This window comes from Toxorhynchites rutilus, chromosome 1 (genome assembly GCF_029784135.1).
Source record: "Toxorhynchites rutilus septentrionalis strain SRP chromosome 1, ASM2978413v1, whole genome shotgun sequence".
Taxonomy (NCBI): Eukaryota; Metazoa; Arthropoda; class Insecta; order Diptera; family Culicidae; genus Toxorhynchites; species Toxorhynchites rutilus.
In genome coordinates this window covers 88,780,870-88,804,556 of record NC_073744.1, presented here as the reverse complement: position 1 = coordinate 88,804,556, position 23,687 = coordinate 88,780,870, and the positions used below count along the sequence as shown (strand labels likewise).

At 40.4% G+C, this 23,687-nt stretch overlaps 1 protein-coding gene across 2 annotated transcripts in view; it reads left to right on the top strand.

Annotated features, from left to right (window-relative positions):
- Positions 1–23,687, top strand: part of LOC129762595 (uncharacterized) — an 84,585-nt gene that overhangs the window by 8,111 nt on the left and 52,787 nt on the right. Inside the window, exon 3 of one of the 2 annotated variants that reach the window (XM_055761022.1) lies at positions 5,477–5,984. The exons of the other annotated variant lie outside the window; for it this stretch is intronic. Coding sequence (XP_055616997.1) covers positions 5,477–5,852 — 376 coding nt within the window. The 3' untranslated portion in view covers positions 5,853–5,984. Of the gene's footprint in view, positions 1–5,476; positions 5,985–23,687 lie in introns of those variants that run through there. 2 annotated transcript variants of the gene reach the window in all.

The following is a 23,687-nucleotide window of genomic DNA, read 5'->3' as shown; positions in this document are numbered from 1 at the left end:
TAAAAACATCACATTAAAATACATTGTTAAGTTAAAATTTAATGTTATGTTAATAGCTAATAATTCAAGTTATTAATCAACCAAAAGCTTCAAGCATTTCGGTTTAGCAATACACCGGGTTTTTTATGAGCCGTAGACTATTGAATATACAGTCAACTCTCCCTAACTCGATATCCAAAGGGACCATCGAGTTAGGGAGGTATCGAGATACAGAACATTTTTTCCTAATTTTTTTTTATGTCTCAAATTGTCATATATTAGGGTAAGTGTCCCAATTATGGTATGAATTTGAATTTTTGATTCATTCCCTTAAAGTGAAAAAACACCTTTCTCATATAAAAAAAATATTTTTTCCAGAATCTTTCAGGAGGTGATAGACGGTTATATTTCACGAAAAAAATCCTTCTACGCATATGTTAGAATTTCAACGATGACAGACTTATAGAACTTTTTCTTTGTTTCGGATTCTGTTGGCTCAAACTGACTCTACATTGAAAAGTATGCTACGTAATCCGATTTTGTTGCTTTCATTTGAAAGATGAGAAAATTTAGTACAGGATATAGTAGTGGAACATCTAAATTAGTGGATTAAACATTTTTGAAGTGGAAAATTTAAAAGTTTTTTTTTATTTGTAATTATTAATTTTATCCTAAAAATTCATACTAAACTTGATTGTTTCTATCAATTAAATTAAAGCTCTCTAACCTCTCTACAATTTGTTCTTTGACGCCCAACTTCTATCTCTCTTAATTTCGCTGCAATATCGATATAAACAATTCCTGATGAAGATTCAATCAAAATCTTCAAAAATCGCGATTTTTAACCCACTGTACTTATAAAAGCCACTTAAATTTCACCTTAATGCTGAAAGGTTAATTTTTTTTCTTGAAATTATTCATATTTGAATTATAAAAAAAACTTTTTTTTTCAAACTGTATACAATCGAGTCCTAAATTTTACATAATCGAATCATATATAATCGAGTTTGTATATAATCGAGTCCGACTTGCACGAGGCACTAGGTTAACAAAGAAAATATTGATTAAGTATGTTACTCAAACTGAATTGTCACGATCACGCAGGAACTGTTCAATCACAAAGAAATGTTCGAATAGTTTCACAGGAACATTTTCAGTTGATTTCAATATTCCGGACATATTCTTCAGGTTTGATTTAACGTTCGAATTAACATCTCAATAGAACTACTATCTTCAGCGTTTTTCTCAGGTTTTTCAACACTTTCTAGTATATCGGTATCTGGCATCAGATCACAGCAAATCACGTTTTGGTCCTTTTTGCACTAATTATTAAAAGACATTGAGCAATCGAACGGTATTGTACCGTCGACATCGCTCACGACACATTAATTATGCCAGCGGAATATCACTCCCGTCCATGTTGGTTGTGCTTTAAAGTTAGGATTTCCCAGTTTCTGGACAAATTCTCAAGCCATATCCCGAAGAATAGAAGAGGGGTAAATTATTTTGTCTAGCTTGACAAGACAAAAATTCATTGACCGCTCCAGCTTCTCGATTCTGACCAACCTTATATGCTTTTGGTCTAGATACAATTTTCCATTCCGATTCCATTTTTACTTTAGTTTGAGTAGTGTTGATACCGCACTTTGTGCAATACTGAAATTATTTGCAGCTTCAGACCCCATTCCGTCCATATTTTTCGACCTGCTCGATGATGCTCAAACCTTGCGCAATGGTTAGCGTTTTGATTGTTCGCTTGAAAGGTTTCTCGTGGTTTTCCATACTTGAAAAGAAATTGTTTGATGACACGAACACTCTGTCTTCACTTTCAAGGGCAATTGAAATCTGAGGTAATAACGCACAAAAACATGTACGCGAAAATCAATCGAGTTAGGAAGGTGAAAATACATGGAAAAATGAATCAAAACACATCGAGTAAGAGAGGCATCGAGTTAGGGAGGTATCGTGTTATGGAGAGAAGAATGCTTGTAAAATCGAAGGTGCCATGAAATCCATCGAGAAGGTGCCATGAAAATATCGAGATACAGAACATCGAGTTAGGGAGAGGTGACTGTATATTCCAAAGAAATGAAATGAAATGTGAAAAGTTCCTTTCACTTGAATCCATCAAGCTTGATTGTTAGTTAGAATTCATGGTGGGACAGTTATGCCTAGAATATCAATATGGAACAATTGAACTTGATGTTGGTTTCTGAAATACTGGGAACAAACAGTAGGTTTTTTGTGTTTTTCCGGAATATTAAGCATAACAACAACGTTTTATGAAGAAAGGAGTAATCTGCAACACCTTTGCATAATAAAAATCTAATTGTTATTAGGCATTCGCTAACAAGGTGTACACGTGTTCTTTTAAACTTTGTTTTATTTGTTTGAGAATTAGTCATTTTTCCAAACCGGAAATGGGTGCATTAGCGTGGCATGAAATTCTTGAGCTTGAGCTTGGGCTTGGGTAGACTGTACAATTCGTAGTTGCTCTCCGCGATTGACCTGAACCAACTAAATTGCACGTGCATTAGCGTGGCATGAAATTCTTGTTCTAAAACCAATTCATTTATTATGGATCAAATACATAGTGGGACAGATATTCCTGGAATATCAATATGGGACAATTGAGATTGATGTTGTTTTTGTGAAAGCTGGGAACAAATAATAACTTTTTATTGTGTTTTTCCAGGAAATCAGACATAAAAACAAAAAGTGAAAATTGTCAAAAAGTAACATGGGACAAATATGCTTAGAACGGCAGTATAGTTCATAAAACTTGCATGTATCACTGCTTTTTCAAAGAAACATAATTCCGACCAGTACGACACCCATGCCCAAATTTAATACGACCGCAAAGGGTTAAAGCACTACGCTAACGCGAATCGTGCGTTATTTCATCCGTTCCCGAACAAAACTTTAAGAAATTCATCACAATGAATGTTCAAGGTTAACCCTTTCATTACGGCAGTGTGCTCCGCCGAAGTGCTACCCCTGTACGGAGCACTGCGCTGAAAAGTATGAACATCGCGCTGGTGTGATCGAAGAGCAGTATGAATTTCTAAAGTCTAAAGACGACGCTCGTACACACAGCTCGTCGCGCGGATGTAGTTTATAGACGACACTCGTACACACAGGACGTCGCGCGGATGTCGTCTATAGACGACGCTCGTAACGAAAGGGTTAATAGTTCAAGGATAATAGCAACACTTAGAGTTGCCCTGTTTGCCAAAGGCCTGACTCCGTCGATATCCTTGTCGGCTGCGACAAGTGTGAGAGTTGGTGGCACTATTCGTGTGTCGGAGTGGATGATTCCGTGCAGCAACAGAAGTGGTACTGTCTCAAATGTATCCCATCACCAGCAAAAACAGCTTCCAACGCCTCGTCAGCGTCCCGGAAAGCTCGCTTGGAGCTGGGCATGAAGCGCCTGGAGGAAAAACGAGAGCTTGATAGAAAACGATTGGAGTTGGAGAGGAAATACATCGATGAGAAGTACCGGTTGATGAAGAATTCACTGCTCGAAGAGATCGAGAATAAAAGTGTTCGGTCGATGAGATTGAGTCTCGGAAGCATGTTACTGACTGGGTGAAGAACCAAGCAGAAGAACAACTATCTTCAAATGTGCCACGCGATTCCTTAGCTGTACCACTAAACGTACAGCAAAACAGTTCAATTCCGAACGTTGATAGCGTGAACGAGGGAGCAGTAGGTGGGATCCAAGGTGCGAATAGAGTTCCACCAGTCGAAACTAAAAACGATGCCTTTCGTTTGCTACAACAAAAGCTGATAGATTGCCAGAAAATTCAGCAGCCAACTTTGCAGCAGATTCTGGAATTACAAGAACAGCTAAAGTTTTGTCAGCTTGCAAGCGCACGTTCCGAAAGCTCCTCTGACGGATTTTCCGCTCGGATGGCTGACCACGTTCCTTCGCGGATCATAACCATTTTGATGACAAAAAAGGCCAAGAGCTATAGTTTTCTTGACCATGTAATCGGGTAAATTTACGCTTCCTCCTGCCGATAGAATCCGGTTCGGCCCATGAACGCCTCCATCGTCTCCATCCTCACGCTGCTGCGGCCGTTGCTCCAGCACCTGGAACTTCTCCTGCAATCGCACCACCTTTAGTTCTTTCTGGACATTTTTGAAGCGACATTTTTCATCCGATTTTCACAAAAATATTCACATCACTAGCGTGAAAAAAAATTCGTCCGTTGTTTGTTCGTTGCTTAGCCGCAACTGGGCTCATTACCCAAAAGAAGACACATCTGATTGCAACGGTTAATTACACTAGAATGATTTATTTGCTACTAGCTAACCCGGCAAACTTCGTCCCGCCCATTTACTTGATTAATTCTCGAGTAATGCAGAAATTTGTGTTTTATTTGTATGGCAGCCACCCCTAAGAGAGGGGGGAGGGGTATCTAACCACCATAGAAACATTCATTGCACCCTAAAGTTTCCATATGCCTAATTTGGTTTAATTTGCTTGATTAATTCTCGGGTAATGCAAAAATTTGTGTTTCATTTGTACGGCAGCCCCCTCTAAGAGAGGGGGAAGGAGTATCTTAACACCATAGAAACATTTATTGCATCCTAAAACCTCCACATGCCAAATTTGGTTTCATTTGCTTGATTAATTCTCGAGTAATGCAGAAATTTGTGTTTCATTTGTATGGCAGCCCCCCCTTTGAGTGGGGGAAGGACTGTCTAACCATCATAGAAACATTTATTGCACCCTAAAACTTTCACATGCCAACTTTGGTTTCGTTTGATTGATTAATTTCCGAGTAATGCAAAAAATTGTGTTTCATTTGTATAGCAGCCCCCTCTAAGAGAGGGGGAAGGAGTATCTTATCACCATAGAAACATTTATTGCATCCTAATATCTCCACATGCCAAATTTGGTTTCATTTGCTTGATTAATTCTCGAGTAATGCAGAAATTTGTGTTTCATTTGTATGGCAGCCCCCCCTTTGAGTGGGGGAAGGACTGTCTAACCATCATAGAAACATTTATTGCACCCTAAAACTTTCACATGCCAACTTTGGTTTCGTTTGCTTGGTTAATTTCCGAGTAATGCAGAAATTTGTGTTTCATTTGTATGGCAGCCCCCCCTTAGAGAGGGGGGAGGGGTCTCAAAATATCACGAAAACCTTCCCCGGCCCCAAAAACCCCAACAAACAAATTTTCATGTCGATCGGTTCAGTAGTTTCCGAGTCTATAAGAATCAGACAGACAGACATCACTCCATTTTTATATATATAGATAGATATTTAAATTCAAGGACTACTTCGATCAACAAAAAAACATTCGATGTCGTTTCTCATGTTGCGATCAACATTTTTTCTCGACAAAACAAGAACTTTTACAGATCACTGGTCTCTGTTCTTCTTGTGTACGAGTGCGAAGCTCGATATTCAGAATATACTATGTATTCCCAACGAACAGAGGTGTTTGACGGAATGTAATAAATATTAAATTTGTCTTTTTACAGAGCACTGAAAACACTTGATCTTCACAATTACATCCAAGGCGTCCTGTCAAAAGTATCATCTCACACAGAAACCCTCAACGCTTTGTTAGGACTTATTCAACTTAGAATCGATTGTCAGCATGTAGAAAACGTGTTGATTGAGCGGGACAAATACGCAGCGGCAGAAGCAAGAACTCTATGTCGAAGATTGCACGAGAGAACGGCTTATATAAACAACATTTTGAATAAAATCGGACAGGGACAGTTAAACAAAACGTTTAGACATTGGCCAAAATATCTTAAGAAGACTTATATTTTCAAAAATGTTTGCCTGGCTTCGTTATTTTTATATGGTACTTATTTGGGTATGAAGGCTTTCAAACTTTATACCAGATGAAAAATGGTTTTGTGAATTTTATATAACATGGATACAAAGTTTAATGATAAATAAATGAACAAGTTGTAGGAGTTATTCTCATTCGACTTTTGTATCCAAACCCACTAGCGAGAGAAAAGTAGTAAACAAACACAATGATAAAATCTGTGTATCAGTGATCGAAGAGTTGAGAAACGTGATCAGTTTTTTTTTATTGAATCCTTTAATACAGAAAACCCAAAGTGGCGACGTGGATTAAAGAAAGTTATAGAGGAAGTGAAGTGCAGTTAAAAAATAATAAAAGAAAATGGCTTGATTTGTTCTTCCCAGAATGGCGTGCACCATTTTATGGTTCGAGAATAATACAGATCTCGGAGAGGGAGATTGGAAATGCTGTGGAAGATGTAAAGTGTAAGTTCAATCACATTTTCAAAAAGAGTTTTACTGATCCCATAATCCGGTTTGAAGGAGATTTGATTCTGAAGGAAGGTAGACCTATTTTTAAGAAAGCTTATCAAGTTCCTTTGAGACTTAAACAAAAAGTTCTTGATCACCTTGATTTTTCTAGAAAGGGATGGAATGATTAAACCTATAGAAGCAAGTGAGTGGGCCTCGCTTGTTGTAGTGATGGTAAAAAAAAGATCAGGATATTCGCTTGGTAATTGGCGGTAGTAACGACTATTAAAAAGTTCCAAAAGTTTCTTTATGGGAAAAAATTTACAATGTACAACGACCACAAACCACTCATTGGCATTTTGGCACATTGTCAGGACCTTGAAATAGTAGATGGATGTATCCTGTTTCAAGATAGAGTAATTATTCCGAAAGTTTTACAATAACAAAAATCAGTATGTTGCACATAAATCATACAGGAATTTCAAAAGTGCAGCAATTGGTCTGCAGGAGTTCGGAATGAATTATTGATTTTTTTTTTTCCAAAATATATATTTTTATCAAGGCTCATATGGCGTTAGCCTCACGGGGCCGGGAGTTCAATACTTTGACAATTTTTCTTATTATCTATGTTAGTAATATGTAACCGAACGAGGGAGCAGTAGGTGGGATCCAAGGTGCGAATAGAGTTCCATCAGTCGAAACTAAAAACGATGCCTTTCGTTTGCTACAACAAAAGCTGAAAGATTGCCAGAAAATTCAGCAGCCAACTTTGCAGCAGATTCTGGAATTACAAGAACAGCTACAGTTTTGTCAGCTTGCAAGCGCACGTTCCGAAAGCTCCTCTGACGGATTTTCCGCTCGGATGGCTAACCACGTTCCTTCGCGGATCATAACCATTTTGATGACAAAAAAGGCCAAGAGCTATAGTTTTCTTGACCATGTAATCGGGTAAATTTACGCTTCCTCCTGCCGATAGAATCCGGTTCGGCCCATGAACGCCTCCATCGTCTCCATCCGCACGCTGCTCCGGCCGTTGCTCCAGCACCTGGAACTTCTCCTGCAATCGCACCACCTTTAGTTCTTTCTGGACATTTTTGAAGCGACATTTTTCATCCGATTTTCACAAAAATATTCACATCACTAGCGTGAAAAAAAATTCGTCCGTTGTTTGTTCGTTGCTTAGCCGCAACTGGGCTCATTACTCAAAAGAAGACATATCTGATTGCAACGGTTAATGATTTATTTGCTATATTTAAATTCAAGGACTACTTCGATCAACAAAAAAACATTCGATGTCGTTTCTCATGTTGCGATCAACATTTTGACGTAGGACTACGTCTAACCGGAAGATATAGGGGGTGAAATGGAAATCTAGGCACTGAACAAGTAGGAAAAAATGCAAGATTCGGAACGCTTATAACTCGAGCATTTCTCAATAGATCGCAAAGGTTTTTGCATCAATTGATAGGATATATATCTACGCATCTATCATAACGAATAACATTTCATTTTTCTTGAGATAAATAATTGAATAATTGTGAAATATCAAGCATTGTCCAAATGCACTATGTGCCCATTTTTGATTGGTCCATTTTGTGCTCCTCAAATCGTACCGACCAAAACGGGCAACCAGAGCAGCAGCGAAATAGAATGAAGCACGATTGGAAAGGAAAAAGAAAAAAAATGAACGAAACATTGGTCGCAGTCTCACACATGCGTAATTCTCGAGCCAGCCAGTCAGCTTATAAATCCCCGCTCCGCTGCCGTAACGATCATTCTTTGTGTGGACACCAACTGGACAACATCGTTGCTGGACGAGCTGGACGGCGAGGGATCGAGTGCCTTTCTCAAGGCAAGAGGGTGAAGGTGGTAGCGCTGGAGTAGAGTTGAGTAGAGTTTTCAAAAGGCCTTTCTCAAGGCTAGAGACGAATGAACTGAAAAAGTTTAAAGTCTCTATAATACAATACCTTCCTTCCTTCCGTAACGATCATTCTCATTCAAACCGTACACCACATCAGTTCGCATCACAACACATCAACAAACCAACCCAAGCAGCCATGTCTGGACATGGCAAAGGAGGAAAAGTGAGGGAAAGGAAAAATCCCGCTCGAACAGTGTTGGTCTCCAGTTCCCCGTATGTGTATCCGCCAATAATGCTCCGGTAGCTAGGCCGAGCGCGTTAATACCAGTGCACCAGTCCACCTAGCCGGCGTTATATAGTTTCGGCCGCCGAAGTGATCGAGTTGGCTGGTAAAGCTGCTCGCGACGATAAGAAAACCCGCATTCAGAACAGAACACATTCGGTTCGGTGAACATCAAAACAACAACAGGCAGTTGCAGCGAGTGGCAAACGCATTCACAAAACGGCAGCAGGTAGCAGAAGAAAAAAAAGTTTGTTCTTTATACAAACTGCTTTGGTGGCAAATCCAGAACAAGGCGGCATCGAGGGCGTTCGAAATGGTTTTTTTCAAAACCACGAGTACTAAGTTTTCTAAATTGGAACCATTCCATAAAACAAGACGCTTTTCAGGGCCATTAAACCTTCCAAAAAAGAGTTTAGGAAATATAGTTCAATGCTTTCTAAAACAATATCCAAAATAATAATAAAACACAAATTGATTTTTTCATAATTTGTTTGCCAGGATATGATGAGTATGTGAATTTGGCAGTTGTTCTGAGCTTATTGATTTTCACCAATTCTTAAATTGCTTCTAGATTGAAAGTACAGTAATTTACACTTATCTCGACATTTAGCTAATTGGACGGACCTGTAATTCGACATATTTAGTTGGACATTTTTGTAAACATAGAGTTCGGGGTCCAAATTATGACCCCACATTGAAAGTCGACACTGTACCACTGTCATCGCAAATGTTCAATTACAGGTTAAAATTACCTCCAATCCGACACTGAGTGGTGGTAATGCGACGTGCCATTGAATATAATTTACTGTACAAAATGTCCCAAGCTGGATGGGAAGAAATTTTCCAACTGTGAAAGTTTTGGCGAGTGGCAAACGCAATCGCTAAACAGAAAGGTTTAGCTGAACAAGGTGGGATATCGAGTGATAACAAAACAATAAACTCTTTAGATTGAAGATAATTTTGTGATCCTGAAAAGGACCCTTTTTAGCCTGCATATGAATCCAACGAGCGAACAAATCGTAATGAATGTATTTTTTTGCCATCGCTGCCTTTTAACGCTCATTCGTTCGTCTCGTTGGACTCGCCCCTTTGGCTGAGTCTGCCGATTTGTCTCTATCCTGTGAGTGTGTACCGCTAGAGTACAAAACGCGCGGACCTCAAAAAAATATCTCATTTTCTTTCAAACCGTAAACCCGTGTGGTTGTATCCGCCAATTGCTCAGCAATGGTAGCTAGGCCGAGCGCGTTAGTACCAGTGCAGCAGTCCACCTAGCCGGCGTTATATAGTTTCGGCCGTCGGAGTGCTCGAGTTGGCTTGCAAAGCTGCTCACGACAATCAGAAAACACGCAACAGTCCTACGTCACTCCGGTTATGTCCCCGACATTACCCACCCGTCTTTTGACGTAGGACTACGTCTAACCGGAAGATATAGGGGGTGAAATGGAAATCTAGGCACTGAACAAGTAGGAAAAAATGCAAGATTTGGAACGCTTATAACTCGAGCATTTCTCAATAGATCGCAAAGGTTTTTGCATCAATTGATAGGAAATATATCTACGCATCTATCATAACGAATAACATTTCATTTTTCTTGAGATAAATAATTGAATAATTGTGAAATATCAAGCATTGTCAAAATGCACTATGTGCCCATTTTTGATTGGTCCATTTTGTGCTCCTCAAATCGTACCGACCAAAACGGGCAACCAGAGCAGCAGCGAAATAGAATGAAGCACGATTCGGAAGGAAAAAGAAAAAAATTAACGAAACATTGGTCGCAGTCTCACACATGCGTAATTCTCGAGCCAGCCAGTCAGCTTAAAAATCCCCGCTCCGCTGCCGTAACGATCATTCTTTGTGTGGACACCGACTGGACAACATCGTTGCTGGACGAGCTGGACGGCGAGGGATCGAGTGCCTTTCTCAAGGCAAGAGGGCGGGGGTGGTAGCGCTGGAGTAGAGTAGAGTTTTCAAAGGGCCTTTCTCAAGGCGAGAGACGAATGAACTGCAAAAGTTTAAAGTCTCTATAATACAAGACCTTCCTTCCTTCCTTCCGTAACGATCATTCTTTGTGTGGACACCGACTGGACAACATAGTTGCTGGACGAGCTGGACGGCGAGGGATCGAGTGCCTTTCTCAAGGCAAGAGGGCGGAGTTGGTAGCGCTGAAGTAGAGTAGAGTAGAGTTTTCAAACGGTCTTTCTCAAGGCTAGAGACGAATGAACTGCAAAAGTTTAAAGTCTCTATAATACAATACCTTCCTTCCTTCCGCAACGATCATTCTCATTCAAACCATACACCACATCGGTTCGCCTAGCAGGCGACATATAGTTTCGGCCGCCGATGTTATCGAGTTAGCTGGCAAAGCTGCTCGCGACGATAATAAAACCCGCATTCGGAACAGAACACATTCGGTTCGGTGGACATCAAGACAACAGGCAGTTGCAGCGAGTGGCGAGTGGCAAACGCAATCGCAAAACGGCAGCAGGTAGCATTAGAAAAAAGTTTGTTCTTTACACAATCTGCTTTGGTGGCAAATCCAGAACAAGGCGGCATCGAGGGCGTTCGAAATGGTTTTTTTCAAAACCACGAGTACTAAGTTTTCTAAATTGGAACCATTCCATAAAACAAGGCGCTTTTCAGGGCCATTAAACCTTCCAAAAAAGAGTTTAGAAAATACAGTTAAATGCTTTCTAAAACATTATCCAAAATAATAATAAAACACAAATTGATTTTTTCATAATTTGTTTGCCAGGATCTGATGAGTATGTGAATTTGGCAGTTGTTCTGAGCTTATTGATAGTTGGGGACTTTCCTGATTATTCAATTTTCACCAATTCTTAAATTGTTTCCAGATTGAAAGTACAGTAATTTACAATTAGTTCGACATTTAGCTAATTGGACGGACATGTAATGCGACTTATTTAGTAGGACATTTTTCCAACTGTGAAAGCTGTGGCGAGTGGCAACAAATCGCTAAACAGGAAGGTTTAGCCGAACAAGATGGGAATATCGAGTGATAACAAAACAATAAACTCTTTAGATTGAAGATAATTTTGTGATCCTGAAAAGGACCCTTTTTAGCCTTCATGTAAATCCAACGAGCGAACAAATCGTAATGAATGTATTTTTTTGCCATCGCTCCCTTTTAACGCTCATTCGTTCGTCTCGTTGGACTCGCCCCTCTGGCTGAGTCTGCCGATTTGTCTCTATCCTGTGAGTGTGTACCGCTAGAGTATAAAACACGCGGACCCCAAAAAAATATCTTATTTTCTTTCAAACCGTAAACCCGTGTGGTTGTACGGCATCGGCATCGTGGACGAAACAAAGGAGGACAAGTTAAGGGAAAGGCAAAGTCTCACTCGAACCGTGCAGGTCTCCAGTTCCCTGTTGGTCGCATTCACTGATTGCTCCGCAAGGGTAACTAGGCCGAACGGATTGGTGCCGGAGCACCAGTATACCTAACAGCGATTATAGAGTTTCGGCCGTCGGAGTGCTCGAGTTGGCTTGCAAAGCTGCTCACGACAATCAGAAAACCCGCATCAAGAACAGAGCAGCTTCGGTTCGGCGCTCATCAAGGTAACAATTAGTTTCAGTGAGTGGCAAAGTGTTTCTCCGGCACGTCGCATTAAATGTAATTTACTAAACAACATGTCACAAGCTGGATGGGAAGAAAATTTCCAACTGTAAAAGCTGTGGCGAGTGGCAAACGCAATAGCTAAACAGGAAGGTTTAACCGAACAAGATGGGAATATCGAGTGATAACAAAAACACAACACCAAAGGTTCTTTTCAGAACCATCAACATATTCATAAAGAGTAAACAGTAAACTAATCCATTTTTCAGGTAGATAGGTAGGTATTCACGTAGAAGAAGAAAATAAAACAATATATTTAAAATATATATTTAACAAAAGCTGTCCCATTTGTATAGTCCTACGTCACTCCGGTTATGTCCCCGACATTACCCACCCGTCTTTTTTTTTTTTTTTTCTCGACAAAACAAGAACTTTTACAGATCACTGGTCTCTGTTCTTGTGTACGAGTGCGTAGCTCGATATTCAGAATATACTATGTATTCCCAACGAACAGAGGTGTTTGACGGAATGTAATAAATATTAAATTTGTCTTTTTACAGAGCACTGAAAACACTTGTGTGTGGTACTCTATAAGAGAACGACTGACTTCAACAAGTATTCTCTCAAATATATATTAACCGCAGGCGTACACTCAACTGTGTCGACATAATGGCGGTGTAGAAGTCCGACACCACATAAACCGTTGCGCAGCAACCGTTGGCACTTCACTTCACTTTTAACCATCACCGAGCACGAGGTAAGACGTTCCTGCATCAGGACAGCTACGCTGGGGGAATTCCCCAAACAAGCACATCCGAGAAACTCACATTGGCGATCCTGCCAGGAGTTGCTTAATATAGCAACATTAAAAGTCTTGTAACTTGGTAAATTATGGTCAAGGTTTCAATAAATTAATAATTACGAAAAAGGGAATTACCCAGCGTTACAAAAAATTAGTTGGAAAATTAGATTGAGGTTATGTCATTTTTTTATCAACAAAAGACTAAAAGTGTTGTAGCGGAACGGGATGTCCGCGGAAGATAGAAGGGTCAAAATGACCTTTGTGTTTCAGCGGAACGGGATGTCCGCTGAGATTTGACGTAATTGAATGTCCGAAGAGTTGTGGCGGAACCACAAGGAAATGGCGGAACGGGATGTCCGCAGGGATATGGCGGAACGGGATGTCCGCAGGAATATGGCGGAACAGGATGTCCGTACATATTTGTTGGAATGAAATGTACGTAGAGTTATGGCGGAACGGGATGTTCGCAGTGACATGGCGGAACGGGATGTCCGCAGAATGAATTTTCAATGAATAAAATTGGCTTAAATGTCGTTGCAAAAGAAAACGATGAAAGTCTTAGATGATTGATAATTATTTCGATAGGCGTCTGTTTTATTTAAGTAGTAAATACACGTTCAATACTCAAAGCTAATGTCTCGATTGTGTTTGAACACATATGATAAATTTTCAGATAGAGGAAATTCCTTCTCAAAAAATGGAAGCACCTGGAAAGTACGTTCGGGCTCCCGTCAGCCTCGAGGTAGTAAATAGCGACTATAAAGATGAGCAAGACCAGCCGGAGCTCCTAGAGGACACAACTAAGGATTACGATACCGACGAAAGCAGCGATAGAAACGTGTGGACTACTGAGTTGGACACGTCGAATGATCCCGTCCAGTTGTTGACCGAAGGGCAGCAAAAAACCCACTAAAACGAGTGAACGTCTCCAAAGAGTGGAAAACGTTCTCGCTGATCTAACGAAGGCATTGAGCATGTTTCAAGGAAACACTAATGTTCATAAGGAAACCGATCAAAATTGGAGTAGCTCCGTTGCTCTAAACAGGTCATCCAATAACGTTGCACCGAGTATCCGCTGGGACAACATAAAGCCATTTCCAAGCGGAGTACCTGCTAACAAGATGTGGGAAGAGTGGAACCGCTACATCGAGAACTTCGAGATCGCGGCCACGCTCAGCAATGCCAATGACCCTGTCCGGAGATCTCAGCTGCTATTCTTCTCAATCGGAGATGAACTACAAGGGATTATAAGAGCTGCAAAACTAAGGCCCAGCTTAACGGACGTTGACTGCTATAATAAATTTGTAACGAACATCAGAAACTATTTCCAGTCAATGACTGACTCTGCGGCCGAACACGAAGCTTTCTCGAACTTGAAGCAGGAACGAACCGAGTCCGCGGTTGCATTCCATTCCCGCTTGGTGGCTAAAGTTCGGTTATGTCGATATAATCCCGACGATCAAGATAGGTTTGTACGCTCACAACTCCTAAAGGGTTTGAGAAACAAAGAGATTGTGAAGGCAGCCAGAACATATGGACATGACACGAACTATATAGTCCAAGCAGCGACTCGGAATGAAGCCTTCGAAGCGGAAACACCCGTGAATGAGCAATCAGAAGTGTATGCAGTCAATCGGCGAAATCAAAATTTTTCGAATCACGGAACGAACAGAAAACGAGGAAGGTCAGATGAATGGAATACTAGAGAACAAGCGAAGCGTTATCGACACGACCGCCGAGACCTACAGGAACGAGGTCGTCGCGCCCGATGCTCGAGATGCTACGGATTCCAACACAAAAACTATCCTTGTCCAGCGTTGCAGAGAAAATGCAACTTTTGCCATGAACTAGGCCACTTTGCAGTGGCTTGTCGTAAGAAGCATATCCGAGAAGTGCAAATCAAGAGCAATGGCTCACCCACACGCGATAATATGACGCTTAATGAGCAGGTAATAAACGATTGAATTTCATAGAAACCCCATGGCGGAAATAAATATAGTATTCCCATTTCGAAAAATATTTGTTTCAATCTAAAATTCTTACTTTCCTATTTTAGCGCGTAAATGCTCTCTCTCTTGAAGATGTGTTGGTAAATTGTCGCTTAGGAGCATCCAGACCGATTCAGTTTTTAATCGACTCGGGCGCAGACGTGAACGTCATCGGTGGGTCAGACTGGTCACACTTGAAGCAAGAGTTCGAGTCAGGTCAGGTCAAACTCAAGTTTGTTGAAAATCCCGGCATGAAAAACTTACATGCATATGGATCCCAATCTTCCTTGATTGTAGACTGCATGTTTGAAGCAGAAATTACTGTGCCAGGATACGAGTTGTCAGCCAAAAGGGCGTCCTTCTATGTCGTTAGGAAAGGGATTAGATCGCTGCTCGGCCGATCTACGGCGAACGAAATAGGTTTACTGCACGTAAGAACCAATATCAATAACCTAGATGTACTGAATAGCCTTACGAAATTTCCAAAAATGCCTGGAGTAAAGGTGAAGTTTAGCGTGGATACATCCGTGCCACCCGTAAAGAACGCATATTATAACGTCCCTGCAGCATTTCGGGACGCAGCGAGACGTCGATTAGCGGAAATGGAGTCTCGTGGTATAATAGAGAAGGTGACCACGGCTCCAAACTGGATTAGCGGAATGTCTGCAGTCTCCAAGGGAAAAGATGACTTCCGCCTGGTGGTCAATATGAGAGCACCAAATAAAGCTATCAAACGGGAGTATTTCCGTCTTCCTCTATTAGACGAAATGAAAGTGAAGCTTCACGGGTCCGCATACTTCACAAAACTCGACCTAAACAATGCATTTTGCCGCCTCGAACTTCACAGCGAATCACGCGATCTCACCACATTCATCTCTGAGAACGGTATGTTTCGATTCACCAGGCTAATGTTCGGGGTAAATTGTGCCCCCGAAATTTTTCAGCGGGAGATGACTAGGATACTAGAAAATGTAGAGAACATTATCGTTTACATAGACGACGTCCTAGTCTTCGCAAAGACCCTAGAGGAATTACGGAAAACCGTTACCCGAGTTCTGAAAATTTTCAAAACAAACAACCTGACGTTGAATGCCAAAAAGTGTGAGTTTGATAGAACCGCAATCAAATTTCTTGGTCACGAGCTCGACAAAGAGGGATTCCACGTGGACGAAGAAAAGATAAAGAGCATTCGGAATTTTCGTGAACCCACAACCGCATCAGAGTTGCGGAGTTTCTTAGGTTTGGCATCGTACATCAGCCCACATGTGCAGAATTTCGCTGATATCACTAGCCCATTGTGGACGATTATCACTACAAAATCATGGTCATGGGGCCCTCCACAGAGTCATGCTTTCAGGGTAGTCAAAGAGCGAATTGCTAACTGTTGCGTGTCGTTAGGATATTTTTGCGAAGAGGACAAAACGATTGTGTATACAGATGCTTCACCGATCGCATCGGGGGCTGTCCTAGTACAGGAGGACAAGCATGGTTCGACGAGAATTATAAGCTTTGCTTCCAAATCGTTAACGGCAACCTCACGCTCAATGACGAAAACGGACATGCAGTGAAACGTCACATCTCTCAAACCAGGAAGGTTTCCAAATGGCGAAAACCTGAAGCACCACTTGCGGTCAAGAATCTCCCTGGGAAACATCCCATACAACAAGAATCATCACCCTCTCGGAAAGCACGGGAAAGAAGAACTTCAGCACATTTTAATGACTTCGTTCAGTCAGTTGACACCGATTAGTATTCCGGGAATTCCTACCTGAAATAAATAAATTAATATTTCTCTAAATATATCTATTCTAAATAAATTTGTTATGCTGAACCATAGACAGGTATCTAGTCTTTGCGTCTGTTTATTTCATAACGGTAATCAACAAGGTCAACATGACACTGCGAGAACAAACAGAGAAGAATGAGCTTCAACCACTTTAACCGATGATCATTTGTTTACTCTCTGAGATTATCTGGTTTTTCGAAAAATGTCATTCTTTTTGTTTTTGTTTTCATTCAGTCATTCTCTTTGGTGCACTTCACTTCGCATGTATTCCTGACGGGGGAATGGTCAGCAGCATTTTTCGGTATCCCAGTGCAAATACAACAAGACAAAGGTGATGATTCCGATTAAAAATCAGCGTGTGAAACATCAAGTCGATATTAATTGAGGATTATTCGATCGCATATAAAATATTATTTTCAGAAATATTCCGCATTTCACATCAATTTGTACAAACGAAAGCAATTACTTTTATAAACATAAACAATTTTTTCCGTTTAATTTTTTTTGAGAAGAGGGAAGATGTGTGGTACTCTATAAGAGAACGACTGACTTCAACAAGTATTCTCTCAAATATATATTAACCGCAGGCGTACACTCAACTGTGTCGACATAATGGCGGTGTAGAAGTCCGACACCACATAAACCGTTGCGCAGCAACCGTTGGCACTTCACTTCACTTTTAACCATCACCGAGCACGAGGTAAGACGTTCCTGCATCAGGACAGCTACGCTGGGGGAATTCCCCAAACAAGCACATCCGAGAAACTCACAACTTGATCTTCACAATTACATCCAAGGCGTCCTGTCAAAAGTATCATCTCACACAGAAACCCTCAACGCTTTGTTAGGACTTATTCAACTTAGAATCGATTGTCAGCATGTAGAAAACGTGTTGATTGAGCGGGACAAATACGCAGCGGCAGAAGCAAGAACTCTATGTCGAAGATTGCACGAGAGCATTATTGAATATTGAAAACAATGCTTGTCGTACGTCTATTGTCCCAAAACCTAAGATCAAAAACTCTTGAATTCTCACAACGCGTCCTTTCAGTCATCTGCATGTTGATTTCTTTTATTTCCAACAAAAGGTTTTTACATACACATACTCTTTACAGATACACAGGTCGAAGGTTGTGCAGGCCACTGATCATTCAACAAGAGCCAAAGGTTGTACCGCTCATGACAACTCTACACGAGCTGAAGATTGTACCGCCCAGTGACCATTCTACCCTGGATTCCTCAAGTCAAGAGAGATGCACCGCGATTGATATGAGGTACAGACTAGAGGGGCGTTGCTGATCAACGGTAGGTTGCACCCCAATAGGAAGTATCCCGTGTCGGCCACACATACATAGTACTGGAGACTGCAACATCCCAATTATGAGAATCTTTGTAATACTTACCTCGAGCCAACCGCGAGGAATCGGTTACATATTACTAACATAATTGTAAGACAAAAATTGTCAAAATATTGGACTCCCGGCCCCGTCAGGCTAACGCCACATGTGCCTTAGTAAAATATATATTTTGGGAAAAAAAAGGTATTTTGAAAAATAGTTGCCAGCTATAGCAAATGGTTAGAACTGGAGTTAATGCCAAATGGAACCGATTACAAAAAGGTTTAAAAAAAATTATTACCGTATTCGCATGATCCGGATTACCGGATGTAGTTGTCAGGGACGGGGCTCCTCCTTTCAATTCATCACTTTTCATTACGTTTCTGGAGAATCAAGGAATAAAGGTTCTGAAAAGTCCTCCATATAACAAGCAAAGCAATGGACAGCCTGAGAGGATTGTGCGACTGATCAAAGAGGTATTTTAAAAAGTATTTTTTAAACCCGCAGATGAAGAAGATGGACACAGAGGTAAAAGTAAATAGTTTCCTTTTCAATTATCGGAATACTTGTTTGGACAACGGTCAATTTCCTTCAGAACGAGTTTTTACATTCAAACCCACTTGAATCTTATTAACCCACACTACAACACTACAAATAACTAAATCAAAGCATGATGAAGCATATTCCCAAAATGGAGCAGATGTCCCACTGCATGATCCATTTATAAAACTGAGAGCAGGTGATCCAGTGTGTTATAAAAACCACAACCCTACTAATATTCGTAGGTGGTTGAAAGCTAGATTCATAAGGGGGGATCCCGGTCTGAAAAATCGAAAAAAATGAACTTTTGTTTTTTGCAGTTTTGGGAAGCTTATACCCTCAGAAATGTTGTCATAAAAGGATTTTTAGATATTTGATTTCGTTGGAAAATTACAGCCAAAAGTATGAATTCACCTCAAGGGATATAATATTGCTGTACGAACTTTAAAACGCGTTTTTCTTGAAACCATGGTATTACTGGTGGCATCGATATCTCAGGATCTACTCGACCGATTTGGCTGAAATTTTTAATCAGCATGTAAAAATGAATTATCTAAGGCGTTTCATAGCCGTTTTTTGATATCTCATTTTTTCGATTTTTTAAAAACCGCTATTTAGAAGTTTTTCATGAAAAATACCTCATTTTTAACAAAAATGACCGCCGTTTTGGCAATTTCCAGAATTTTCAAAAACTACTATGTAACACTTTAGGTATTATCCTAAAGTTTTAAAATATTCATTGGGATTTGTTCTACGACACCCTGTTGCTTCAGATCCGATACCTGATAGACCCAGCAAGGTCGATTTTCAGATAGCTTCTACGCATCCAGCTGTCAACAGCGTCATAATCATTATTTGTGCACTCAAAAAATGGAAAATACATCTTCAAATATACCTTAAACAATAACTAAAATACACGAACACTTCACTTGATTCATAACGAACATTTTCCAGGTTTCTCTTGACGATCGACTGTTTTCCGCCCATAAGCAACAGTTACCTTTGATAGTTTTCTATTTGATTTAGCTGGTTCTTTCGACGCAGCTTGGGTCGTCTGTTGAGGGATCTCTGGGGAAACTTCGAACAATAACTCGATACACGGAACACGGAACAAAATGGTGGAAAAGCACAATTACAACACTTTTTATCGTCGGCGGAAAACAAGACTAGCTACGTAAAACCTAACAAACAAAGGACACCGCGGTTTGGATGGCCACACAATTCACGCTTAAGAAATAAATTGATTTTTATACATATATTTTTTTTTGTTTTATTACAAATTTTGGTTTTTTTTATGGCTCGAGCTCACCGGTTTCGTTGCGGCCGTTCACTGCGTTGGTCGACTTCCGGTTCTTCTTCGAGGGCTGGAACAAGCGATGGCGGGAACGGGACGGCTTCGGCAGGACTCAGGGACGGTCACACGACGATGGGGGATCAAACTTATTTCTCACGTCGCACGGCCGGATGTGACGATGGCCGGCAACACTAGTCGGTCAGAGAGTTGAGACGGCTTGTAATTTTTTCACACACGGTTCCGGAACCACTTTTTAAGAGCCTAGCAAAATTGCTATGCTAGCTCACGAGCACGGATAACCGGATCCCTTTTAGATGGCGGGATTCTTTTAATGTTTCAGCAGCGATAACAACTGCGTCCGTGCTGTTCCAAATCTTCGCGAAGACTCCTGGATCCTCGCTAATTTCCCCCTCTCAACGCTTTTCTTTCCTTTTTAAATTCTTTGCTCGTCTTTTGAAATTCTTTCAACCTATTGAAGCTCTCGACCCTATTCAGGTTCCCTGGTATTTTTCCACTAAGGGTCGTTTCCAATTCATACACCGAGCCGTCCCCCTTTCGATGCGATGACAGAGAAGGCGTCGGATTAGTACAATACAAACACAACTTAATACTATTGGTTTCGGTTGGTGTCACGACTAATAAATAAACATTTAAGGCAGCATGCTATACCTGGACAATTAAACCTAGCACTTGCTTTCCGCATATAAATGAATAAATAAACAATGAACTGAATAAATCAAACACGCAATTGTAAATAAACTTTGAATGTATAAATAAATAAATAAATAAATAATTGAATAAATAGATGAATAAATAAATAAATAAATAAATATATAAATAAGTAAATAAATATCTTTCTTCCCTACTACTAAATAAATAAATACAAAAAAACTAACTAACAAAAAAAATAATCTATTGTGAAACACCAACCTGGGGGTCTGCGATTAACTGTTTATTTGGTTTATTGCAATAATTGGACTCATACGTCATCTTTTCTACGACAGTTAATCACAGACTCCCAATACTACTTTTTTTTTATTGTCATATGAGAAATAACATTAAGTCAAACACAAGATGTGGACATGAACTGTAAATTTCTCAAATGACAAGACAGCACAAACAAATATTTTACAAAATGTATTTACAATGTTGCGGAGGTCCAAACAGACGGTTGGCCTTCCCACCAAATTTTGCATTGTAACCCAACGTTTGGTTACACCTTTAGTGAAAGATCCTTGAAATCTAAACAGAACAAGGATTTTAATCGATCGAGCCTCGCTAGAACGCCAGTTATCCAAGGTAATGAGAATGCACTCCAGCAGCTTTTACGGATTTGTATCGGACCCAAATTTGTTCGATGCGCCCGTTTAGCCCTGGTAACATATTTTTCGAACAGCCCGACTGAATTCGAATTTCCAGAGCAAAGTCAACAAGAAACTGAGTTTGAAAGAACTTCAAGGTCGCGGAAGCGTAAGATCACCGGGACGCCTCCAGTATGGCGGTCGAAAAGGAACAAAACTAACAATAGATGTGATGATTTTGTATTTTGTTTTAATTGATTTTATATCACTCTGAACTAATAGAAAAGAAGCCTGAACTTTCGAATGATGAATTCAATTATTCTGTCGAGAAGCTTAAGGGGTGAGGGTTGTTGGAGTTATTCTCATTCGACCTTTGTGTCCAAACCTGGTAGCGAGAGAAAAGTAGTAAACAAATACAATGATCGAATAATTGAGAAAATAAACTGATGTGTTTATTAGTTTGACTACAGCCAACTTGATCAGTCGTGTTTTGACGTAGGACTACGTCTAACCGGAAGATACAGAGGGTGAAATGGAAATCTAGGCACTGAAAAAGTAGGAAAAAATGCAAGATTTGGAACGCTTATAACTCGAGCATTTCTCAATAGATCGCAAAGGTTTTTGCATCAATTGATAGGAAATATATCTACGCATCTATCATAACAAGTAACATTTCATTTTTCTTGAGATAAATAATTGAATAATTGTGAAATATCAAGCATTGTCCAAATGTACTATGTGCCCATTTTTGATTGGTCCATTTTGTGCTCCTCAAATCGTACCGACCAAAACGGGCAACCAGAGCAGCAGCGAAATAGAATGAAGCACGATTGGAAAGGAAAAAGAAAAAAAATGAACGAAACATTGGTCGCAGTCTCACACATGCGTAATTCTCGAGCCAGCCAGTCAGCTTAAAAATCCCCGCTCCGCTGCCGTAACGATCATTCTCATCCAAACCGTACACCACATCGGTTCGCATCACAACACATCAACAAACCAACCCAAGCAGCCATGTCTGGACATGGTAAAGGAGGAAAAGTGAAGGGAAAGGCAAAATCCCGCTCGAACCTTGATCTGGAGTTCCCGCTCGTGTTGATCTGGAGTTCCCCGCAAGGGTAGCTAGGCCGAGCGCGTTAGTACCAGTGCACCAGTCCACCTAGCCGGCGTTATATAGTTTCGGCCGCCGAAGTGATTGAGTTAGCTGGCAAAGCTGCTCGCGACGATAAGAAAACCCGCATTCGGAACAGAACACATTCGGTTCGGTGGACATCAAGACAACAGGCAGCTGCAGCGAGTGGCGAGCGGCAAACGCAATCGCAAAACGGCAGCAGGTAGCAGAAGAAAAAAGTTTGTTCTTTCTACAATCTGCTTTGGTGGCAAATCCAGAACAAGGCGGCATCGAGGGCGTTCGAAATGGTTTTTTTCAAAACCACGAGTACAAAGTTTTCTAAATTGGAACCATTCCATAAACCAAGGCGCTTTTCAGGGCCATTAAACATTCCAAAAAAGAGTTTAGGAAATACAGTTCAATGCTTTCTAAAACAATATCCAAAATAATAATAAATCACAAATTGATTTTGACGTAGGACTACGTCTTTCATTTCTATACCGGGGTGTAAAATCAAAGTTTCGAAAACGAAAGCGTTACGCCGGAGACCGAGATTTTGAGCGTTAATAGCTCCTAAACAACTGAACGAAATGGTATGATAAACACTTCATTCGAAAGATAAAATGTCTACGCGTTATATACTTGTTACTTTTTGATCCAAAAACTTGTTTCAATAGTCTTAAAATTGCTTTAAAAACAGGCTATTGAAATCACCAATCGGTATATAAGCGAGCGGCGCTCGGAAATCCACTCAGTTCTAATTGAACAGCGATTGGAGCATGTTGTCGCTGTTGCGGTGAAGCTCTTTATTTATCATGAAAGCGCGGATGAACGGTGTCACCAAGAGCCTGTTTGTGCACCCTAGGCCAGAAGGGAATCTATCAGGAGGAGAGTGATGCCACAAACGGTTCCCTGGGAAGACATCGCTACACACACATACACGCGCGGCTATTAACAGGTGGTTATCGAGTTGGCATTAACCACTGGTGGGCTTCCAGTATCGAGGAAAATGTGGAAATATCTAATCGTTACTGAAAATAATCTGCCAGTTCCTCTGGGAATTTTCAAAATATATTCATGTGAAAGAGTTTAATTGAATGTTTTCTATCCATGTTACACTGTGACCAAATATGTTTCAATCAAGTGCTATTAACAGGTGGTTATCGAGTTGGCATTAACCACTGGTGGGCTTCCAGTATCGAGGAAAATGTGGAAATATCTAATCGTTACTGAAAATAATCTGCCAGTTCCTTTGGGAATTTTCAAAATATATTCATGTGAAAGAGTTTAATTGAATGTTTTCTATCCATGTAACACTGTGACCAAATATGTTTCAATCAAGTGCTATTAACAGGTGGTTATCGAGTTGGCATTAACCACTGGTGGGCTTCCAGTATCGAGGAAAATGTGAAAATATCTAATCGTTACTGAAAATAATCTGCCAGTTCCTTTGGGAATTTTCAAAATATATTCATGTGAAAGAGTTTAATTGAATGTTTTCTATCCATGTAACACTGTGACCAAATACATTTGGTTTTGTGGTTTTTCAATCAATCGCAATTAACAGGATAGCTTCAGAAGAT